This window comes from Azolla caroliniana, unplaced genomic scaffold, assembly GCF_043228905.1.
Source record: "Azolla caroliniana isolate FFs.n. ecotype wild unplaced genomic scaffold, voAzoCaro1.0.p SCAF_5, whole genome shotgun sequence".
Classification (NCBI taxonomy): domain Eukaryota; kingdom Viridiplantae; phylum Streptophyta; class Polypodiopsida; order Salviniales; family Salviniaceae; genus Azolla; species Azolla caroliniana.
The window spans coordinates 18,802,713-18,827,649 of NW_028230440.1; the positions used below are offsets into that span (position 1 = coordinate 18,802,713).

The following is a 24,937-nucleotide window of genomic DNA, read 5'->3' on the forward strand; positions in this document are numbered from 1 at the left end:
CGCGAGTACCACAACCCGTAAGTTGCAGCTCTGGCAAGAGCTGAACAACATCCGGTAAAGAGACATGTCGGTTACGGATTACACCACCATGATAAAGATTTGTGACACACTTGGGTCCATCAACGTGACGGTGGACGAAGACGAGATGGTACAAATCTGCCTCGGTGGTCTAGCGCAAAGGTACGGGCCAATCCGGAAAGCGATCTGCACTCGGGAGAAGCCATTGTCCTTCTTCAACTTGTAATCAATGCTGATGATCGAAGAAAACCACGCGACTGGGTCCAAGACCACTCAAATCGAACAACCGGATGCTGAACATGGAGACAGATCGGCCCCATGGACGTGATGGACAAGGTGGGTCGGCACACAATGGAGGCGCCCGGCAGGAGCAGGACCGATGGCACAAAGGTAGTGCCGACAGCAGTTCCAGACCCTCCACAAGTAGGGGGATTCAAAGCGGCGCCGGAAGCCGGCAAGGAAAAGCCGACACGGAATGCTGGTATTGTGGCAAAAAGGGCCACATGGAAAGCGAGCATTGGAAGAAGCGCCCTTATTCAAACAAATCCGGATCTGGCAAGGCCGGTCGGGAAAACCAACAAAGCTCGCACTACGTAGAAGGATCGGAAGGATCCAGAATCAGGAAGACCAGTAAAGGGCCAACCTTCGTGATGAAGCACAAGGCTAACTCGATGAAGAAGACTACTTCCAAATCGGAGGAAGTATGGTTCGTTGATTTCGGAGCGTCCAACCACATGACGAGCCATGAAGAGTGGTTCTCTTTTTTGGAAAAATCGGAACAACCGGGGATTGTTGAAACCGGAGACGACACCCCTCATCCGATTGTGCATGTCGGAGAAGTCCCTTTAAGCCATGTCAGACAAAAGGGGAAGCTGATGAACGTACTACACATTCCGACTATCACAAAGAACCTGGTGTCGGTTGGACAAATCGTCGACCAGGGGATGCAAGTGCAGTTTACGCACCTCGGGTGCTTCATCAAGGAAGAAGACTGGATAATTGCGCAAGGGTGAAGGGAAGGGAGGATGTTCATCCTCAACACAAATGACGTTGGCACCGCCATGTTTGCCAAGGGACAGAAGATTGAATTAGATATCGATCTCTGGCATAAGTGGATCGGCCACATCAACTACCGAAGGCTTTAGGACTTGCAATCGAAACAAGTTGTTTTCGGTTTGCCAAAATTTAGCGGCCAGAAGGCCGAAATTGTGAAGCCTACCAACTCGGGAAGCAACACCGGCTTCCATTCCCCACCGAACGAAACCGGAGCCGTAACAAGCTCGATCTAATACATTCGGATGTATGGGGACTGACACAGAACGTTAGTCTTGGTGGGAGTCGATACTTCGTCTCCTTCATTGACAACTACAGCCGGCACACGTGGATCTACCTCATTGAATGAAAGAGCAAAGTCTTCAAATGTTTCCGGAACTTGCAAAGCTTAGTTGAATGGGAAACGGAGAGGAAGATCAAGTGCTTGCAGTCGGATGGAGAAAAAGAATACTTTTCCGGCCAATTCAACAGTTATTTGCAATAGAACGGAATTTGGAGAGAATTCAGCTGCCGATACACACCGAAACAAAACGGTATGGCCGAGAGGAAGAACCTGTCGATTGTCGACACGGCAAGGGCAGTGCTAGAGGAGAAGAGCATGCCCCAATTCTACTGGGATGAGGCGGTTCGGACGGCCATCTACATCCAAAACCGGATCAGAGATAAGGTGTCAGCACATGAGCTATACTTCAGGCAGAAGTAGAATTTGAGGCACCTTCGGATATTCGGTAGCATAACATATGTGCATGTACCGGATGAGAAGCAGAGGAAGCTGGATCCGAAGTCGGAGAAGTGCATACTCGTCGGCTACCCGCATGAACAGAAGGGGTATAAGTGCTATAACCCCCAGACTAAACAGGTTCAAGTAAGTCGAAATGTCGAGTTGGATGAGTCGGCATCATGGTACCCCCTACGGACTCCTACTCCAAACGAAGACCCGATCTCGGAGGATGACGCTAGTGAACCCGGAGAGGTTCAAGTAGAAGATGAAGATTTCGGCACTCTAGAAGAGAGTCCGATCTCATTCCAGCTAAGTGGACCGAATGAGCGGTTGAGTCGAGATGACCACCACATCTCTCTAGAATCGGCCAATTGATGGCTCAATAAAGAGTAAAGTGGCATAGGTAAGCGACATATACCTCGTTAAGGCCACAACATCCCATAGAATCGGCCAAGTGATGGCTCAATAGAGAGTAGAGTGGCATAGGTAGGCGACATACACCTTGTCAATACCACAACATCCCATAGAATCAGCCAAGTGATGACTCAATAAAGGGAAGAGTGGCATACTCAACATCATATGCAAAAGGGCCATGAGGTGAGCGTGTGCGATTAGGCCAAACACGCTCGACCCGATGCACAAGAATAATTATTATCGTAAGAGATGGCTCAAGAGAGGGGAGAGTAGGAGATACATCGCAATATGCAAAAGGGCCATGAGTTGAGCGTTTGCAATTAGTGCAAACACGCTCGACCCAATGCATAAGTAGATTAACATCGTATGATGGTAGAAAGAAGAAAGAAAAGAAAAGAAAACGTAATACCCTTTCCATATGACCAAGAAGAGAGCATCACAGAAAAGAAAAGAGAGATCAAGAAAGAAGAGTATTGGGTTAAGAATGTTGTTTTGATCCTGTGAAGAGCATGACGAGCCTTGTTAGATCCCCATCGCTGACACGCAAAAAACATCAAAACAACAAAAAACATTGTTAGTAAATGCTTTGATACCACTGTTAAGAGTCTATTACTAATCAATAGACCAAAGTATAGTAAAAGAAGGAAAATAGATTGGATAGAAGAACCCGTTCCACCCGACCACCCCCGAGCTATGATCTAGACATAGCCAACCTACCACCGAATATTAGGATGACTAATACCTTGGAAGAGATAAACACGATCATTGAGATGAAAGCCTAGCCCGCACCACCGGTGTCTAAGACAACAGCCTTCCGACGTCATGTGATTATGAGGGTAGCTAAGCCTCATATTTATACATTTTCCTAGGCCCCTTGAATAGAAGTGCGTTTCTAAAAGGCTCTACATTCATTGGTTGTCCAAATCATGATAGTGCATGCACCTATCATTCTTTCTATCCAATCATTAGTCCCCAAGTCGGCACATCCACACAAGTCGGAGCAAGTGGTAGCGGCGGCAGAGTCAAGAAGGACAAAGCCAACCGGAAGAAGGCCAAGACTCGGACGTGGTCCAATGTGGTGAAGGGCCTAAAAATGGAAGATGAGTTGGAGACTACCAACTCGGACAAGAGTTGGAACGAATCGGAAGAAGCCTAGTAGTAGCCTAGACTACGAGGTAATCATTATCTCGTAGTTAGTGTTAGTCGCTCGTATGAGCATTGAAGTACATAGTACTTTTGTCAGTCCTTTTGAGGACTTGTATAAATAGTGATGTTTAGCACGTTGTATGTACAAAGTTATAGAGTGATATTTTGAATTGAGTTTATGTTCTACTCTCTCTCTCTCTCTCTTTGTCTCTCCCACGCATATTCTCTGTGTTAAGCTCTCCATTAAACCTTTTCTCATTTTCTATTGTTATCCTACTGAGCCAGTTTGTCTAACGCTTCCGCATGCTAACTTTTACAAGGTATATATGTTGATCATACAAAATGATGAATATAAATGCTACATATGGCTCAAAATAGGAACACCCAATAATTTGCCCATTTTTGTAGTTGGATGTTACATTCCTCATCAATATTCAAACTTTTATGCTTGTTTGGATAAAGATAAACCTTTTGTCAATCTACAAGATAATATTACTTATTTCAAATCCAAATAGGAAGTTATTGTCTTTGGTGACATGAATGCTCGTATAAGAAGTTTCCAACTAGTTGCACAACAATCTTTCATGCCACATATATGAAAGATGTAAGAGGATATTCAAACGTATAGCCACTCTTCTAGTGATGAAAAAGATCTGAACAAATTTGGGAACTTACTCCTACAAATGTGCAATAATACTAGATTGCTTATTGCAAATGGTGTATCCTTATGGCCCAAAACTAATGGTTTTACATGTAGAAAACACAAGGAAATAGTGTGATTGACTATATGTTACTTTCTAAAGGTATTTTGGGTTGTATACATGAATACTCACATGGTGAATGGACACTAAAATCCAATCATAGGACTTCATGTATTGACCTCAATGTATGCATATGTTTGATTGTGACGAGGCCATTGAAGATTATAAACAACTACACTTGAGCATGAACATTAAGTGAGCACCCATGTATTCCAAGATGGTTGAGGATATGTTACAAATGACAACTTAGATACAACATGGTGCCACACTAGAATGCGAATAGGAAGCTTTAAGAAAATCATTCTCTCATGCACAAACAAATGTTTTTCGACCAAGCATGCATCTTGGAAATGCACCAAGAAATGTAGTTCAAAGAAAAAAGGGTTTGATAAAGAATATCATGAAGCTAGGAAGTGCCTTATGACTTTGGATGTAGTCAAGGATACAAAAAATAACCAAAAGCATTTGCATGAGTACAAAAGGCTTATTGAAAGAAAGGGAAGATTATGGGAAGGTACTCAACAATATCTCGAAACACAAAAGAAAGCACATGCATGTGCTAAAATTTGGGGAAATCTAAAGGTGAAATGTGTTGAGAGTTATGGTAACTTAAATCTTCTTGACTTATCTATACATTGTAAGAATTTATATGAGTTATCTCTTGCCGGAAAGATGATGTGTTATGGTTGTCTTTCACATATGTCTCCCTTCTTTACAATAATTTGAAGATATATGAATAGGACTTACAAAATTGGGCTCTTGAAAGGCATATGACCTTAACGTATAAAGGTTGAAATGCTCACATAGATACAAAAGGAAGCACATGCATGGATAAGAGATATGTTTAATCATGCATTACAATATGGCATGTCGTACAATTGGATACAATTTGAGATGTAAATAATGTAAACAACTTGTTGGCATAAAAGGCAGACTCCTTCCAAATTGTATCCGTCCGAGTGTGAACTCGTTAATAAGTTAGGGCTTAGTATATAAGCGAATACCTAACATTGTAATGAGTGATGACGAGTAGAGTATTGTATCTCTGAGAAAGAACGAAGTAAGAAGAAGCTTTCCATTAAAGCTCCATATGTGTAAGTCTCCACGCCTATTCTATTTTCTGTATGTGTTGTTTGTTGTCCAGTACCAACTACAAATCCAGACACGTTTCCGCACCTAGCACTCGTACTCACAACTAGTATCGGAGCCGAATTTCTTTTGTTGTTTGGCGGCAACAAGAAATCAAAGACACAACCGAATTGACAAGAGTCGACAAAGGCATAGTTGCTAAGAGGCCAGTAAGAACCAAGTCGACAACAACACAAGGGAGAACAACCAGACACCACCGAAATCCCAAACCGAGGGCAGGACACCTAAAAAGACTCCTGACGCAACTGGTTCAACAAATACCGATTGTCAATCTGAACCGATTGAAGAACTCGAACCAGATATTACAGCATCCAGGAGATTTGGACGAGCTCGAAGGCAAATAAAGTTTTATCAACCAGGCCTTGACTATGTTCACTACACGGATGCATGCGAACCACGCACGCATGACGAAGCTATGGCTGCACCGGACACCGAAACATGGTTGCAGGCCATGAAATCCGAAATGGACTCGATTCATCATAATCAGACATGGGAGCTGGTTGAACTACCAGCAGGAAGAAAGCCACTACCTTGCAAATGGGTGTTCCGATACAAGTATGTATCCAACTCAGAGAAACCCAAGTACAAAGCTCGGCTTGTCGCGAAAGGATTCAAACAGGAATACGGGATCGACTACGACGAGATATTCTCACAAATAGTCAAGATGACCACCCTCCGACTCCTACTAGGAGTCGTGGCGACAGAAGATCTAGAGCTTGAGCAGATGGACATAAAAACGGCATTCCTACACGGAGATCTGGAACAAGACATATACATGTCTCAACTGGTAGGCTTCACGGCAATGGGGGAGGACAATCACCTCGTATGTCGACTAAAGAAAAGTCTATATGGCCTAAAACAAGCACCGAGAATGTGGTACCAGAAGTTTGACTCCTACATACGGCAGCTTGGATACAACAGATCAGACTCTGACCCATGCACGTATGTTTGGCAACTGGCCAACGAGTCAAGGATCTATCTAATCCTATACGTCGACGACATGTTGATTGCATGGAGCAATCAAGCAAAGATCGGTAAGCTGAAGCGGAGACTTCACGCAAAGTTCGTGATGAAGGAACTCGAACAAGCCCGACACATATTGGGCATGAGGATAGAGTGAGATCGGACGACCAAAACTCTCCGACTCTCCTAGTCTGAATACATCGGCAAGGAGTTGAAGCGCTTCAACATGGAGAACGCAAAACCAGCACCGACACCGCTTCCGACGTCGATCAAACTATCGGATAGAGACTCTCCTACAATGGACAAGGAGAGAGAGCTTAATGGAAAGATACCCTATGCATCGGCAGTAGGAAGTATCATGTACGCAATGGTGGCGACCTGACCTGACCTAGCCTATGTTGTAGGGGTGGTCAGCCAGTACATGTCAAACCCAGGAAAGAAGCACTAGGAGGCCGTCAAGCACATCCTTAGGTATCTAAAAGGAACCACGGATGCACAGCTGACTTTTGGACTAATAATCTTAGCCGAAATCGAAGGCTACACCAACTCCGATTATGCCGGGAACACAGACAATCAGAAATCGACTGGCTACATATTCACCTATGGTGGCGGTGCGATATCATGGAGGTCGAAACTTCAAGAGTGCACGACCCTGTCTACCATAGAAGCCGAGTATATAGCAACATCGGATGCAACGAAGGAAGCGATCTGGCTGCACTGACTGACTGCTGACTTCGGAACTACAAACCGAATAAACAAACCAACGCCGACTATCTATTACGACTCACAGAGCACAATACGCCTCATCAACAATCTCATCTACCATGCGAAGAAGAAGCACATTGAGGTGTTGTATCATCATATCTGGGAGCTCGTGACCGAGAAGAAACTCGAAGTCCGGAAGATCGACACCGAGGTGAACATCGTCAATTGCCTAACGAAGCCACTCCCAGATCAACGCTTCGGAACAGTAAGGACGAAGATGGGGCTACGACAAACGACCGAGCAGAAGAAAGCCGAATGAGGAGCAGAAGGGAAGAGCTGACCGACACTCATACTATACCTCTGCCAACTCGGCTACTTGCCAACAGACTTGTAACATAAGATCTAGTTAAATATGTAATCTAGGTTTACAGGGGAGATAACCCCAAGCACTTGTACATGCAAGAAAGAGTGGTCCTTTTAGGAGGGAGTTTGTTGGCATAAAAGGCCGACTCCTTCCAAATTGTATCCGTCTGAGTGTGAACTCGTTAATAAGTTAGGGCTTAGTATATAAATGAATACCGAACATTGTAATGAGTGATGACGAGCAGAGTATTGTATCTCTGAGAAAGAACGAAGTAAGAAGAAACTTTCCATTAAAGCTCCATTTGTGTAAGTATCCACGCGTATTCTATTTTCTGTATGTGTTGTTTGTTGTCCAATACCAACTACAGATCCATACACGTTTCTGCACCTAGCACTCATACTCACACAACTATCAAGCCATCATGGTTGGCTCGCTAATGGCAACACTATTTGGATGTATAATGAAATCAAAGATAAGTCATAAGACTGAAAAAATGGTAAGAGAGTTGATGGACAAGTTGACCTTTGAAAACACCATTGATCACCTTATCACCCTTCGAGTATTAATGGAACAAAGTATCCTTAAATGTAAAGGTTTATATTGTTGCTTCATAGACTTCAAGAAAGCTTTTGATATAGTACCTTGTGACCATCTTTGAAAGTGAATGGAAGAAAACGAGGTGTCAAGTGAATATATGTTTGCCATTTCTTGAAACTATGAGAAGGTTATATGTTGTATGTATGAGCGACAGACTTTTAGATTTTTTTCGATAGCGCTTTTGGCGTATGACCGATAGACTTTCATTAACTCTATTTGGTCTATGCATTCATGAATTGGAAGAAATGGTTGCCAAGTTTATAACAGAAGAAGTTGTTATTGAGAATGTAGTCATTATGCTTTTGTTATATGCAGATAATGTAGTGCTTTTTGCAAATACTTTAGGAGTTACACAAAAGCTAATAAAGGCATTGGAACAATTTTGCATGCATACTAAATTAATTGTCAAGACTCAATAGCTCTGAAACTAAGATTATGCTTGTGACGAGCCAAAAAAAAGATTTAAATCTTTTTTTTAAAAACCATGCATTATGTACAATAATGAGACACCTGAATGTGTGGAAAGTTTCAAAAATCATAGCCTTGAAGTTCCTTCAAATCATAGATGGAATGAATGTGCTACACGCTGCTTAAAGGTGGGAAAGAGAGCATAGTATGCATTGAAGAACACTTGCAATCATGCAAATATTAAGTGTTGGGTCCTCAAGAAATACCTTTTTGACACTTTGATGACACTAGTGCTTCTCTATGGGGGTTGAAGTATGAGGTGGTAGTGTCCCAAAATCTACTTTGAAAGAGTTTGAAAATGTCCAAAAACATTTTCTTACAAAGTTTCTACGAGTTAAGAACTAATCGTCATACATCTTCCTCTCATAAAGTCCCTCGCATCGACTTCCTAAAATTGCATGGGAAGCAAACAAAAAGATCCAAAAGACGCATAAAAGCAAAATTTTGTGTTCTTATTAGATACAAAATATAGAAAAATGGTTTGGTAGATAGGATGCAACACACTTCATGATGCATCACTAGATTCCTCTGTAAACGAGGATTTTTGTAACGCCAATATATCATGACATGGGACAAATGTGGAGGCTCATGCTTCACACATTATACAAATATGTTGCACCCAATTACATGTTAGAGCCCATCACATTGTTTGCCATTCTAACCATTGTTTTCATATAACTCATCTCACATGCATTGCGATGTGAGACAAGGCGTTGAGGCACAAATGATAAGAGTGGTCGACTATACACAATTTGCCCGAAACAATTTTGAGAGACTTAAGTATTACAATTTGATACAATGTTTTGCCTTTGATCATATTCAATCATACTTTCCACGCATCTTTAACCAAGCCAATCCTTGCATAAATTTCTCTCAACACCACAATGTATACTCTCGATTACAACATTCATTGGTAAAGTTCTTGAACATCGAGTCGCTATTCACTTTCACGTGAAATGTAATATTGTCTCATTGATCATATTTTACCTTCGAAGACGATAATAGAATCTCTCTCACACATTATGATCATAATATACATATTACATTGGTTTGTGTAAATCATAGACATTAGAGCAAGCTCATATGTATATATTGTTTTTTCCGAATTTTTGTTTGTTTTGGGTTTAAGCGTCTTCATCACTGCTTAGTCTTTTTGCCACTTTAGAAAACAAACTCCTCATAGATATGAGAAAAGCATCCTCCACATCCCTTAACTTCGAATTAGGCCTAGCATAAACCAACCCTGGCATTATTTCATAAATGATCCTAACCCTCATCTCTTGCCTTACAGACATTGCAATCTTTTGTAGTTCATGGATAACATTAACTTTCCCTTGTCGAATGTCAAAGGCAGGGATATAAACTGAATACGAGGTTGGGTCGGACGGAAGGTGCCATGGGTATTGATAATAAGCAGTGAAAGGGTCAAACAAGACCGGGATACATCCAGCAATGAGAGAATCGAACAAAGACCTCCTCGTGACACTATGGTCTCCCGAAGGCTGGAGACAAAACTCGGAATGCAAGAGGAAATGCATGATAGAGGGGGGTTGGGTGCACGGGTCTGAATTATCAGCATCTTCCCCTCCACATGCCGAATAGATGCACACCCCTTTGGGCCCATCCAAACATTGTCTTATCAAGAAGGGGTTGATATTCTCATCGTGGTATGGATGTACGGAAGTTTGTTGGAGTGCATTGAGACTTATAAGGCGTGTCCTCTCGGACCCATCCACAACCCCTTGCCAGTCCCTCACATCTCGATCGATCCGAGGGTGGAAAAACGTTGGGTACGGTACCCCCACGTCGTGTGGGTGCCACGGTTGGCGTTCGATCAAGAGTTTAGTGATCTCTTGCATCTCAGGCTGAAGCAAAAGATTATTGCCCCACCCATTACTATTAGCACCACCACTACTACTACTATTGTCATTGTTGTTATTGTTGGGTCTTCTAAAATCCCATGAAGACTTACCCAACACGAGAACATGGTCTTTCCCTTTGTTTCTTCCCCATGTGGGTTGCTTTCGAAGCCAATTGATGAGCTCTAGCCCTAGCCGATCCCGTTGCTCGAGGCTGGCATTGCCGCCCGAGAAGACGTGCCATCGAAGCACATCAAGCCCTCCATAGTAAGGTATATAAAAGAGGTTGGCTTCCGCAGGATTATTGGAAAGGCATTGGAATCTCTTCAATCTCTCGTGAAAGAGTATCTCAAGGGAGAATTGATGGGTATCAAACCATTGCCCTAAAGGCATCATTTCAGCAAATGGGTTCTTGAATTTCCCCATTTTCTTTGTTCGGGTCTTCTCCAAATGGGCACTCAATTTACCCTTTTCTTTCTGTGTCTGGTTATCCACATCCATCACTGATTTGCCCATCCCTGAATTGGAGAAGAAATCACACATACTAGTCCAAGGGATCAAGCTCTCACACAGCCCAACAAGCTCTACATTGAACATAGCAGGAAGATCATATATATAGACCTTCCTTCCTTCACAAGAGGAGCTTATACCGCGAGAGAGGAGCGCGGCATCATCTTCATTCGGGTGACCATCACCGTCGTAAACATCAGCACTTCGGCGAAGCTCTTCCATAAGCCTCTCCACATCTTGATGGGCCATGTGGGCCTTCTCATAAGAAGAAGAAGAAAGGACATTTTCTTGCAGAGATTGAGTGTGACTCTGGACCTGGAGAGATAAGTTATGCTGATGGGTGTTGGGTAAGGGATCATCGTCTTTGAGCCATGGCAGGGGGTGGGAGGTTAGATTAAGTGGGTTCTTATCACTGACAGCATCATCGTGTTGATGGCCATGATGATGGTGTTGGCCAGCAAGTATGGTGGTGGTGGTGGTGGTGGTGGAGCTCTGCAGGGTTCTTCTGTAGAGGAAGGGGAGGATGACACAGAGGGTCCAGAGGCAGAATACGAGAGCGAGGCACATGGAAGCCACATTCCTCATCGGCATGGCTCCTCTCTATCTCTCTCATGAAAAATGACCTAAATAAGAATCAGTTATAAACCCACATCTTCATATATATATATATATATACATATTGTATGTATATACATATATGTAATAATGTATAAGTACATGTATATGTATATGTGTATGTATGTATATGTATACAGTGTATGTATATACATCTACATCTACATGTATATACATACATATAGATATACATATGTAGATGCAAGTGCAAGCCCTCCATCACTACAAGTTCATTTTTCTTGATAAATGGATCCATCATGCATGCCATTCATAAAAACACTAGAGTGGGAACATCATGGTGGTGATTAGGCTCTCCCTCACCACACTCTCATCCACACACGCTACAAGAAAAAACATTTGTGCCTCATATTCGGCATCCTAGGATGATAGTAACATCTTTTTGACCTCTCTCCAGATGTAGATATGTATAGATCTATATATCAACCTTCTTGCACGATCTTTTCGCCTATTTTATATTTTACTCATGCATATACTTTACATGGTTGCTCTCTAGTTCTATTTCCTCATCATACCACTATTTTTTTTTGTCTTTATCATTGGAAATGCCCTTTAACGTTGACTAAAATGAAGCCATGAAAATCATCTCTTAATCATCGTACCTAATGAGGGGCTATGTAGACTCAAATCATGTAATACTAGGATGTGCATTTTTGGAAATGAACAAATGTTAGTCATGGTATTGTTACAATTCATCTATGACAATACATTCAAATAAATAAACTATATTTGATTTAATGCTCTTTGTGATGTAGTTTCTCAATCATGGGTTTCCTTGATTAATAATCCTACCATTAACTATAGAGACAAGTTAACATTATATATACCGATATTTAACTTGATCACCTAGCTAGTAATGGCCTAAGTTACAGAGTCTACTAATCCATCTTAGTGGTGGTAAGATAATATTGAGCTATCTCACACAAACTTTTAATAGCCTTTTTTTTATCTAAGTAGCTTAATCTAGAAAATATTGATTAACAAGGAGATTTGTATTAACAAAATCAATAACAAACATACCGTTAAAACTCTCTAAAACATCCACTATGCAAATGAACTGGATTAAAAGAATAATGTTCCCTCTTGCTTCTTTATTTCTTAATAGATTTAGATATTGCTTTACCATGAATTGACTTGAAATTAAAAGAACATGGCTACCATCTTCATATATGTTTTATGGTACATTCAGATCGTGCTTTTGTAGAAAACTTTTGTAGCATTAATATACAATATCTTAACCAATATTGAAACTTTTATTGTAGCCTCAATTTGTTTGCTACATGTTATGCAAACAATAGATTATAGTTGAGAGTATTGAGACCAAGATACATAGAGACAACTGAGATGCTAACATGCAAGCATCCCTGTAGAATGACAAAATGATATATAGTAAAACAGTTTTAAGTAGTAATTTTGGCAAGTCGAAAGTAAAGTTTTACACATTGTTTAGACATTATTCATCTGTTAATCCTTTTCACTTCATCATTAGCATACACATTTTGCTACTCCCTGATTGAAGCCCCTGAGACATACGAAACAGATATTGTGTTAAGAAACACAACTTTGAAACAATCGTAAATTATGCATATAACAATTGACTAAATGAATCATGATACATGTCTTTGACAGAAATACATAATTATTTAATGGAAAATATTCATGTGTCCATCAAGAACAATTAGTTGTCTCAGGTTTCTGACCTACAATAATTATCTCCAATATCAATGAAATTAAATACGAGCACAAAGTGTATTCCATCACTGAGACACATGCAAAATATTCCAAACTGAAAATTGATGATATACGATTCACGAAGCTTTCAGTCATCAATGTGATGTGACTTGCTGTTGACACCGAACAGGATACAGTATCATCTTTTTTACTCCAGCATAATGTAGTCTCCTCATTTTAAATGTAGCTTCGCTTAACCTTCTACCAAGTGTAGAATATTCATGGTTGCAAATGATCATACACACTGATTTACTCAAGAATTGGTATATCAGCAGTGGCTCACTTTCTCATAGTTCAAGAATACAAAACAGTATAATTCTGATTAAGGAGTAGGACCATTCGGATTATGAGTTTCGATATCAACATATCGAATACCAGGAACTAATCTTTGGATCTCTCTTTCCAGCCTATCAACTTCGCTGCCAAGAGCTAAAACAACTTCTTCTCCTGTAACATATTAAAAATAGCTGTCATATTCAAGTTCGTTTCCCTTCTAAACTAGAAGCATATTTACACACCCACACCATTTATTTACCATAATTTGACATTGCTCGATCCAATGCCAGCCCATCGTTACCATTGACAGCTTGCCGAAACTGCTTAGAGACGATGAAAATAAGCAGAGCTCAAAAAATGTGCATGATATGAATGAAGAATTCAAGTTACTCGTATTTACCTCAGCAGCCCATGCATCGCGACCCACACTTTTGAGATAATTCTGTACAATAACTACACCATTGAAATCTGTATGAATTCAAAATGTTAGGGATACATCATATACATGTATACTGATGCTTTCACAATTTTTCAGTTCACTTTGATAAATGATCTATATATACACATTAGCTATTCCAGGCTAGCCAGAAGCATCCTCGAGGAACTGCCATCCTGAAATTATAAACAAAGTTGCTGACATACGTTGTATTGCTGATGCTTACCAATTTCTGCTTTGAATCGGTATGAACGTGGTCCAATAACCTCACTTTTGCAGTCATAAACTGCATCCACTACCTAAAGCAGTACAAAAAGCGTTATCCAAATCGACACCAGTTTCATGTAGCTGTGCGAAATTGTATTCATTATGATTATGAAAATACCGGATCAGAAGCAAGAAAATCAAGCACGAGCTTCATGTCTTGATTGTCCATTGCCCTTCCTAACAATGCATGACGATTACGCTGTATGAGAAAGACAGCAACCTGACACCAAATATACAATTAGTCCACACGAAAAATGACATTTCCTCTAAAACTAGAGTGATGGTGTTTAACAACAGTCAAGATGGGAAACAAGATCAAAACCGAAATTCTTTTTGGGAGATAATAAATGCAGCATACACAATCCTGCACATACCCAGGAGAAACATTCACAGGACATGGTTTTCCTCACTAGAGGCTGCCTGTGTTCGACTTTCTGGTGTATATGTAGCCCATGGTGCCCATGAGATGGATTTATCATCGGTTCTCTTATATGGATACACATCTCTCATTCACATCAGTTAGAGATGAGACAGGGACACACGAACAGATCCACCAATTGTGTGATTGCGGTGTGAAATTAGAGCAGCACTATGTTCTCCATTATACTGTTTTAAAAGAAACAAGGGATAGATATACCACACCTCTTCCCACAAGACTTTGGCCCAATTTATAATGTAATGGAATATGAAGACCAACAATGCATAATATTATTCTTGCTAAGAAATCAAAAGACAGTGAGAAGTTGTTGAACAGCTGCACAGCTACGAAACTACATCAGCAATGAACCCTCACCACCTCCTTTAGCAACATCATCCCTCCCCATGCTACAATCAATTAGGGGCTACACAAGTAGGGTCTTGACCAAAGCATTTGAAAGGAGTTACATTAGATTGATTGTTATCCGTATGAGATGTACGGAGATTGATAAGTGTTATGTGTTACCCGTATGAGATGTACGGGGATGGATAAGGGTGAAAGTCTATAGTTTTGTTGTTGTGTATGTGCAAATGTACATGAGAGTGAAAGTGTGAGTATATGCGTAATTGTGTGTGCATGTGGGTAGATAGGAAAGGGTGTGAGAGAATTGTGTGTGTGAATGGATGGAGGGGTATGCAACCCTATGTATCTAACCCTCATTGTACTATTTAACCCCCTTACGGGGTATGCATAATAATAAGAAAAAGCTTCCTCTCTCATTTCTGTCTCTCTCTTCTCTCTCTCTCCCTCATGTTAACCCCCTTGAGTGGGGGGTGGAGCCATTCTAGGCGCCACTCCCCACCCCATCAACACTCATCAACACCCCATTATCATGTGGCGACAGCCATTCTCATAACACCATTAACATTGATCAATAGCTATTTGTCACATAGGCCATGTCTAGTGGACCACAGCCTTACTACCCTCATTATCAACAACTCAAGGCCATATTCACCTGACATTGAAGGGTCTTGAATGATGCATTTGAAAGGGGTTAAATAAAATTGATGATCATGCATGTCGGCCACATCCATCTGAACCAATGCCTCTTCACCCTCATTATCAACAAATCACAGACATTTTCATCCAGAGACCTCTCCATCTTTGATTGGCCTATGTTGAAGATCTTTGAAGAAGTTTCAGTCCATCTAAGCTCCCAACATTATGCGTTTGGTTAAAGTAAATACATGGTACCTGATGCAGTCTTATCAATTTATGTTTAATTTGTAGTGTTGTTTTTAATTTATGTTTCACAATGAGATCATATTTTTTTATTTCTCATGTAATCTCTCATTTGGCCTTATGCGCCCCTTCTGGCCTCTTAAGAAACATTGATATTTCTTTCTTTCTAGCTTTACTCACAAACAGCAAACAATTCCACAATTGTAATCCATTCAGCTTTACACACTACAATTCAAAAGCTACATTACCAACATGTAAACCTTTGTGTATCTCTTTCAAACATCATCCTTCCTCAACAGTCAAAGTTCAATGATTCTACATTTAACTTTATGCACACAAATTTCAATGCTGGTTAAGTATTGGGAAATGTCATCTTACCATTCCAAGCAAGTTCCCCACAAAAATTGAGCCAATGGGATCATAAATAGGATTTCCTGTTATAGACACTGCTATAAGAGACATTGATGCAATCACCAGGCCAGCAACAGCTGCTCCATCCTTCACATGAATAAAGTTACACCTTAAACTATTGCCTAATATTGTAATGCCATTTGCTCCTTCACAAAGCCTTCAAAGTCTTCCTAATACCTCCATCATAACAGCAACAGCAGTTGGATCATGGCCTCGCCAGCAGTAATCCCACAGACTCATACCTTCAGCGGATGCACCATTTTTCACAGCCTTTATTGCGACCAATAGAGAAACACCTAGCAGCGAATAAATAAAATGGAGTCAAAATTCAATAGTTTTTCTTTATCGTGAAGCAAACAATATCGTGAACTTTCTTCCACAGGATAGGTAAAATTTCTTTCTCACTTATCAGAAAAGTAAATGCTATAATTATCCGGTTTTTTCACTGGTGATTTGTGCCATTCCATACCTCATATGGAGTAAGGCAATAAGTGCTTTTGTTGGGCCTTTATCAAAGACATAGTCTGTACCCATGAAAGCTTTTAACGAAAACTTCTGAGGTAGTTTCTTACCATTGATCTTGCATCATGCATCTCTATGAGAGACCTATTATTCCCCTCAACCTAATCATTTTGTAGTGGTATGTATGGAGTGGTACATGGATGGATGATACTTCTGACCTTCAAAAAAGCATTGAACTCTTTTGACATGTACTCCCTCAAACCATCCATGTGGAGAGTAATGAGTTTATGAGTTTATGGAACGGGAATTCTTTGAAACCTTGAAAGACAGGAGACTTCTCCTTCAGAGGATAGACCCAAGTTTGTCTGATTGCATCATCGATGAATATACGAAAATGAGTCTCCAATAGATGGTCTCTTCATGGAACTGGATACAGTTGAAATTTTCTTGTTTCTAAAACATTTGCATTCTAAGGATGCTACACAAGGCCACTGAAATTTAAGTGGCCAAACCAGACATGCCAAAGCTCAGTCTTCCTGAGTACTCGAGTAACCACCACCAATGCACTTTGGCCATCAAATTTCCGATATATGTCAAGCCTGTAAAGCTTTCTGACCAAGCTAACTGAAATAACAATGGTATCGCTATTTCTATGATCATGGACTGTGAATTTGTCATAGAAAGAAAGAAAGAAAAAAATACTAAAGTCTTTAAAGAGGCCAAAATGGTCTAGGAGTCTGAACAAGAGATTATATCTTAAAAGGTTTTCTCGATCTTTGAGAACAAAAGAGATAGATATTGGGTACTAATGCATCTAGTTATCACAAAAGAATCATAAGTATAGAAAAATATTGAGAAAAAGTACAGGATAACCAAGCATAGAAACAGTGGGAATAGAAAGAAGATTTTTCTGTATACCCCAGACATAGAGAACATTGCACGAGGAGACAAGATACTCCCATTGGCTGCTGTGCTATGAACTTGACCAATGCTTCAAATGATATAAGAAACATTATTGGCACAAGTAACAATCACACCCTTTAGGAGGATCTTCAAAACTAGAAAAGAAATTCTTACAAGAGGTTATGTGCAATTTCTTCAAACTTTCCCTCTTTTAACCTTGATCCTAGTATGAAGTGATATTCTAGGTGCAAGTACCCCTAGACCCACCATATTCATAGCTGATGGAACTTATATAGACATATTGTAATCTTGTAAATTTATACGCATCATTTGTTAGTTGGTTTCTTACTCTCACTCCCAGATGTAGTTATGATTTTGAGCAATTCTTCATAAACATACTTGTTGATCATATATCAATAATGACTTTTGTAAGTGTGAGACAACTATCACAATAGAACTACATAGCTTTCAAAAGGATTCACCAATTGAGTGCACCAATACAGAAACCTGTGCAACATGTGATGTTTCTATTAGGTAGAAGAGCATCAATTCTGTGTTCATAAACGAAGCAAACAGAACAAGTACAGAACCACCCTATTATTACGGTCACATAGCCTTGTTTGCAATTCTAAGATAAGAGGCAGAGAAAAAATGAAGCACTAAAAAAGGAATGGGAGCAAATACTGTAAACATACACCATAGACGCAAACACAAAAACATTTATACCAGAGAAATAGGGGACAGAGAGGATAAACACAATGGAATGCCTAAAACAGAGGAAAATATAACTCTTAACGTCAAAAGAATGTGTCAGGAGGCCGTGATCTACCACTACAATTCACATGTGACATGTAGAAATTGAAAGGAATGCAATATATATGATCCATACCTTCAATAATCATAGATCCAGCAAGCACCATTGCAGCAATAGAAATGTTCTCTGGAAGCTGTCAAATTAATAGTAAAATCAGGATTAGAAATTGATTCCTTTACAAAATATATCAGCAGAGAATAAGGGTTGAACCTCTGCTATCCACAAATTCGAAAATCCATCAACAATTGTGGCTCCAGATCCCAAACAAAAAATTCCAACAGCAGAAATAAGGGACCAGACAAACCTCTCCTTCGAATATCCATACCTGAAAGACATGAACAAACTAGTCATTGAATTACTTTATCCATCCAGGTAATATCCTTCTCATGCATACCTATGTCAACATTATTCAAACGGTGTGAGTAAAAAGCAGAAATATGAACATTATAATTCACTCCTTCTACAGTTGAGAGCAGGCTGGTTACACACGGATGCAGTTCATCTGGTGCTCGCCTTGAACTTACAAGGCCATATGCCAATAATGCCTGTACAGTAAGATGATGTTAAAGGAAACGTGCTTTTAAAACACCATGATGAAATTCCAAGTTATATCGTTGCCATGATACTTTGCATATATTATTGCCTATCTCATGAATACATTTACTTGCAGTTCCTACTCCTTACCTGATTAGCTATATCAGCAAGAGAATGAACCGTTTCAGCCAGCATTACATGACTTCCAGTGACTGCCCAAACACCGCACTTAAGGCAGAAAACTAAAAAATTGCACCATAAAGCAATCGTGACTGCTCTTTGACTGTGGCACACACAAAAACAGCATAAGCTTGATTAATTGGAAAAGAAATTTACATCAAGCATAATGCAACCACATGCTTGATTTATGATGCACATCTAAAACTTCAAATTGTGGACACATGCAATTTATAGCCCAGACATAGGACTGATTAGCTTGTTTGGGCAAATTCCAATATCTGCGCAACCAGAGGTGGACCCACACCCCCAGGCCACGAGAGCAAGCAAGAATCCCTACTAGAGGGAGGCCGCCTCTTTATATATCAAATTCATGGTTATGTCCGTGACATAATTGTCCAGACTATATGCCTATTCGTCTATGTTAGCCCTAATTTGACAACTCGTGCATAATTCCAAGTTAATGCCCAGTTCTTTTCCTTGCCTGGCTCATGTACTCCTACAAAGTTGTATTAATGTAATATTAAAACTTTATAAACCAGAAAAGTCATAGATTTGCAATGACGAGTGTGAAATAGAGTGAATCCATGGAAGAGAATAAGTATATTAACACATTTAATTAATTGAGTAAGTAGATGACAAAAGTATATAACTAGACAAATATGAATGTGAATCTGCATAGAAATCTACCTAAATCAGTATAGGTTTCCTCAACCACTTCATTTGATCTTCCCACTTTCAATTCAGTATATCTATTGAGCATTCACAATGAATATTAATAGTATAGATTGAGCTTTGTACCTGTGATCTTGAATTTCTGGGTCAACAAGCTTTTTACTGCCATTATTTGCAGCATCCGAGCTGTACACTGTTAGATGGTGGATCCAGAAAATAGCAAGAGTAAGCATCCTCATGCAAAAGCGAAAAACAAGCATGAGAAAACATATAATACAGCAAGGAACCACTCAAATGTACAAGTGAGTACTATCCAAGTATAGACAGGGAGAAAGACCACCAGAATTAGGAGAATAGTTATAGAATCTTGTCCTTTCAAAGATTGGATCCTTAGATAAAACCACATTATAAGTTACAAATGAAAATGAAATTCGATGACAATGAATTCTCATGAAAAACAGCACCATAAAATTCTCTATTTGAAGGGCATCTTGACATTGTGGCTGTTGAAGCAGCTGTCATAACAGAAAGAAAGAAATATAAAGTTTTTTTACTGAGGCTGAAATCATCCTATGAGACAAATCATTATTACAAATATGGGTTAGTTCAGGTTACAATTACAAATATGGGTAGCCTCAAGTTATCCTTTATAAACATGGGCAGCATCTTCAATCGAGAGAGAGAGAGAGAGAGAGAGAGAGAGAGAGAGAGAAAGATATATTAACATCTTTTAAGAGACCAAAACGGCCTATAAGACCAAACAAGAGATTACATCTAAGTGTTGTCTCATCTTTGAGAACAACAAATCAAAATAAAATAAATATTACTAAGTAAATTAGATAAAAAGAGACGAAAGATAATCACATTTATGTGTCGATGACAAGGCTGGTAAGGTCTTGGTCCATGTGGCCAGGGCCTACATGCACGATAAATTGCTATTGCCTATAAATTGTTATTGCCTGACCTATTGTAACCCCTTTGTTATATGTCCTGGTCAAGAGCCCATTTGTGCCGCCCTTGATTGACTTGTCGCATTAACAGTGATGGGGCTACAGAAAGTTGTGATTGTTCTTTGTGGATGAGCTTTTTGTGACTATATTGTTGTCCTTAAACAACTTTTCCTATGTCTCTTGAGTTCTAGCAAGAAAAGTCCTAGGCACCGTTGGGCCTCTTGCGTAGTGGGTCAAAGACTTGTTTAAAAAGGCAATGGTATCTCCCTCTTAATTCATAAAAAACACTACAATGACAAACATGGCGTTCTTCAAATTCCACTCTTTGATGACACAATTGGCAAATTCTTTCTTCTAGAGGTATTCGTGCATATCTGCCTACCTCAATAAGAGCGAGTGAAAGAGAGAGAGAGAGAGAGAATGGAATTAAGAGATACTTTTAACATCTATTAAAGGCCAAAATTGTCTTACGAGACAAATCAGATGTACAAAGATGTGCGCACATCCTCTATAGGGAAATTTTACCTCAGAGTGACCTATGAGACCAAAGTGAAACATTTTTGCATAGTTTGTATAGAGTTTATAAGAGACTCTCAAATGTTCATGAAGTTTACTAATGAAAGCACATTGTGACTGAGAGAAATGTGGATAGGGATTGGTCAAGGTTGACAATGTGCGGAAAGCAAACGTGAAGGCGGGATAGAGTGTTATAATAGAGTGTTTCTCAAAATCGCAAATTTGTTCGAGGCAAAACATTCAAGAGAATATGAGCTAAGCAAAATGGAAGCAATGGTACGTATTGTGGGCAAGGGGATGGGGATGGGCTCCAGCATGCATTACTGAGTGAGGTTTATCCATTCAGTGAAGTTGTTTCTGTAATTTATTGCAACATAAGTATTATATTGAGTGCAGTATAAGCCTCCACATCTTTCCTATACCATGATACATTAGGTATTGCAAAAAGAAAACATTTTTTACTGAGGAATTAACTAGGCATCAAGAAGCAAAGGTAATGCACCCCACATTGCACCCCACATTGCAAACCATTTCATCAATAATACAGTAATGGCAACAAATGAGAAAGATGTAAGGTCAAAACACACATAAAAAAGTGTAAGTCTGCATTGGTAGCATATGAGAAAGATGGTATGTAGTATAAATGTTCAAAGATTAAGATCAACAATGCACATAATATGCATTTGTAGCGTATGAAATAATGATACACAATCATAATGAAAGCCATAAACTGTGTAAAAACTTATAAGAACACAGCATTGTATTTCATACAGAATGAAGTAATGAAACAATGAAACAATTGAAAATTGAAAATTTATATTACATTTACTATAGAAATAAGAATAATGCAATGATAGCCAAATCAAAGAAAATTTGCTTACATCTTGAGAAGGATAACCTTGTACTGAAATCCCGGATGACATTCGAAGGCCTGAAATTCTGAGACCTGTGCCAGCCTCCATCTCTCCTTGATCTGTAATGTTCCATACTTTTTTCAAGGGCTATATCTTGGCTGACTTGCGAGATGCTTTTACAATCTAAAATTTGTTTACGACCACCCTGCCAGATGCTGTCATAGCTCATTTCCCAAATGGCAGGCAATGTGCTTTTCTCTCCATGACGAGAAATCTCTTGAAAATATTTCTTAACAAGAATGCAAGCTGAAACTGGTAACAATTTCAACAACCTCTCTTTCTTGCCATGATTATAAATCTCTGAAAGATTTCTTTGACCAAGAAACCAATCCAAAAGTGATAATCTTCTCTGAAATTTGGACAATGAGCCTTTTTCTCCACAATGAGAAACATGCGGAAGATATCCATGGTCAGCAGTAAATGGGATCCTATTTTGGAAAACTCTCTGGCCTGCTTTGAAACCAGCATCCCCACTCAAAGAGGAACCCTTCTTTGCATTTGCCTTTGCATTCGAGAAGGCTCGCCTGATATCATTTTTAGCTATCCGCATTATATAATCTCTTGAGAGTGAGAGAGGAGAGTCTAAGTCTCTACACAACAGGGAGAAAAACGAACGAGAGAGAGAGAGTAGGAAAAGCCTCTCCCTGAGAGGTATAAAATCTCAATACGGAGAGAGAAATCTTCTCTGCCAGAGACATGAAAACGTCAAGAGGGAGGACTCATCTTCTTCTCTCTGTCTCTACAAGAGAGATCTCAATCTTGAGGTTAAGACTCTCTCTCTCTCTCTCTACAAGATCAAACAAAAAAAAAAGATCTAGCATTAGCAGGAAATCAGGTGCTGAATTCTGGCTTAGATAGGGGAAAGGGGGGGGGGGGAGGAGAAAAAACTGTACCTTGAGTGCTCTGCGGACCAGGAGGAAACCTGTTGGCTGCAATGAGTATGAAGAAGAGAGAACATCACTTACACGACGATGGCGACTGATTGGAAGCTTGGGAGCTTCTCCATAGCCAGGAGGCATGCAGAAGCCGGAAGCTACAGATCAAAACCTTGGGCTACACCAGAATTCCTGTGTATAAGCATGGTATGTATTGTATGTATTGTAATTTGTATGTATTGTATGTATGTATGTATGTATGTATGTATGTATGTATTGTATGTATGTATGTATGTATCGTGACTAACTGCTACCGAATATTAAAGAGGGCAAGTGAGGGAATCGCGGAGAGGGACGGTGCAGGTCGCACCGCTGATGGCGCGTTCGATCTCCACCGTCCAAGATGGATAAAAAGTTGACAGCGTCTGTCACTAGGAGCTCAACTCTGTGAAAAGGAGCCCAACTCTTTGAAGCCTCTGTCACCAAGAGCCCGACTCTGTCAAAAGGAGCCCCGTTATCAGACAGCCTCTGTAAGCAGGAGCCCGACTCTATCAGAAGGAGCCCCGTTGTCTGACAACATCAGTTAGAAGGAGCCCGACTCTGTCAAAAGGAGCCCCGCTGTTTGACAACCTCTATCATCAGGAGTGACTCAGGGAAGGAGCCCGAATTAAAAACAAATATCTAAAACTCCAAAAAAATGGTAAGTGTATGTAAAGAATCGGGTATGATTCTTGTGTAGCGGAATAGGTGAGAGATGTGCGTTATGTGAGTGTAAGAGAAAGAGAGTGAGAGAGACAAGGAGTAAGACACAGAGAATACGCAAGGTGGGAGGAGAAAGACTCAACATTATACAAGGTGGGAGGAGGGTGCTTTATATAGTCACCCTCTCTCTTCATTAACTACAAGACTCATGGAGCATGGGGAATGTGAAAGCTCATAAGTTATATGTCATAGAATATGATTCTATGACTCATACTAAATGTTAGAATACAAAGTGGTGACATAATGGTGACTCTTGACCGTTGGAGTGTCTATTCACTCTCAAGGTGAGTTCACACACTAGACCAAGTTGAGCCTGATTCTCAACACGCCCCCTCAAGCTCAAGTCGGGTCGATTTCAGACGGTATCCGAAATCCGCTTCGACTCGCATTCTGGAGTTCGCGTCGACTCGCATTTATGCGGAGTTGCGGAATACATGCTCCAAGTTGCGTTGTGCGTAGTTGCGAAGTCTATGCTTCGGCTTGCGTCTTTCGTTGCAGCTTTGCGCGGTAGATCGGCTCTTCGCGGCTTCGTTGCGTGGTTGCGGAATCCACGCGCTATTGCGTAGTGTGCACGGGTTGCGGAATCCACGCGTTATTGCGTAGTGTCTTCAGTCCTCCCCCTCAAGCTTGGTAGGTCAGGGATCGTCAATCCGAGATCGGTCGTGAATTGCCATAGCTTGTCGGCTCCTACAGCTTTAGTGAAGATGTCGGTCGTTTGAAGATTTTGTGCTAATGTGTTGTAGGTCGACATTGCCAGCCAGAACGCGCTCTCCAATGAAGTGATAGTGCACTTCGATCTGCTTTGTCCGCGTGTGGAACACCGGGTTCCGAGCCATATAGATACTGCTCATGTTGTCGTAGTAAAGGGAAGTCAGATCCTTGAGTATCCTTTTGAGCCATACGGCTTCACATGCAGCCACTGTCGCGCCCCTGTATTCCGCCTTTGTGCTCGAAAGAGCGACGGTTGGTTGCTTTTTGTTGCTCCAGGATATTGCTCCGCTGTCGAGGGAAAAAACAAATCCGAAGGTTGATCTTCTATCGGCTTTGTAGCCAACCAAATTGGGGTCTATGTACCCCTCGAGTCGTATTGGCATCACGGTCTTGTAGAGGATGCCGCAATCCATTGTGCTGCTCACGTATCGTAGAACTCGCTCAGCGCAATCCAAGTGAGTATCACGCGGTGTTTGCATGAATTGACTACGGAGACCGACCG

General features: G+C 40.4%; 2 protein-coding genes across 2 annotated transcripts; both read right to left on the minus strand.

Annotated features, from left to right (window-relative positions):
• Positions 1–9,334: 9,334 nt before the first annotated feature.
• LOC147864336 (putative xyloglucan galactosyltransferase GT20) lies at positions 9,335–11,333 on the minus strand. Its single transcript, XM_087319180.1, has one exon. The coding sequence runs from the start codon at positions 11,317–11,319 to the stop codon at positions 9,484–9,486; it is 1,836 nt and encodes a 611-aa protein (XP_087175306.1). The 5' UTR covers positions 11,320–11,333; the 3' UTR covers positions 9,335–9,483.
• Positions 11,334–12,960: 1,627 nt separating this feature from the next.
• On the minus strand, positions 12,961–22,871 carry LOC147864337 (metal tolerance protein C4-like). Its single transcript, XM_087320087.1, has 13 exons — positions 22,055–22,871; positions 19,834–19,900; positions 19,006–19,138; positions 18,811–18,866; positions 18,532–18,646; positions 18,397–18,454; positions 16,320–16,438; positions 16,110–16,229; positions 14,190–14,291; positions 14,031–14,103; positions 13,769–13,836; positions 13,628–13,688; positions 12,961–13,539 (listed from the first exon to the last, which is right to left on the minus strand). The coding sequence occupies exons 1-13, from the start codon at positions 22,635–22,637 to the stop codon at positions 13,415–13,417; spliced, it is 1,680 nt and encodes a 559-aa protein (XP_087176213.1). The 5' UTR covers positions 22,638–22,871; the 3' UTR covers positions 12,961–13,414.
• Positions 22,872–24,937: the final 2,066 nt, after the last annotated feature.

Excerpts from the sequence above, each read along its gene's own strand:
- LOC147864336 (XM_087319180.1), bottom strand. The coding sequence starts at position 11,319 with ATGCCGATGAGGAATGTGGCTTCCATGTGCCTCGCTCTCGTATTCTGC.
- LOC147864337 (XM_087320087.1), bottom strand. The coding sequence starts at position 22,637 with ATGCGGATAGCTAAAAATGATATCAGGCGAGCCTTCTCGAATGCAAAG. Across the intron at positions 19,901-22,054 it reads AAGGTTATCCTTCTCAAGAT|TGTACAGCTCGGATGCTGCA; the intron begins GTAAGCAAATTT and ends ACCATCTAACAG. Across the intron at positions 16,439-18,396 it reads TGGATCTATGATTATTGAAG|GTGTTTCTCTATTGGTCGCA; the intron begins GTATGGATCATA and ends ATTCGCTGCTAG.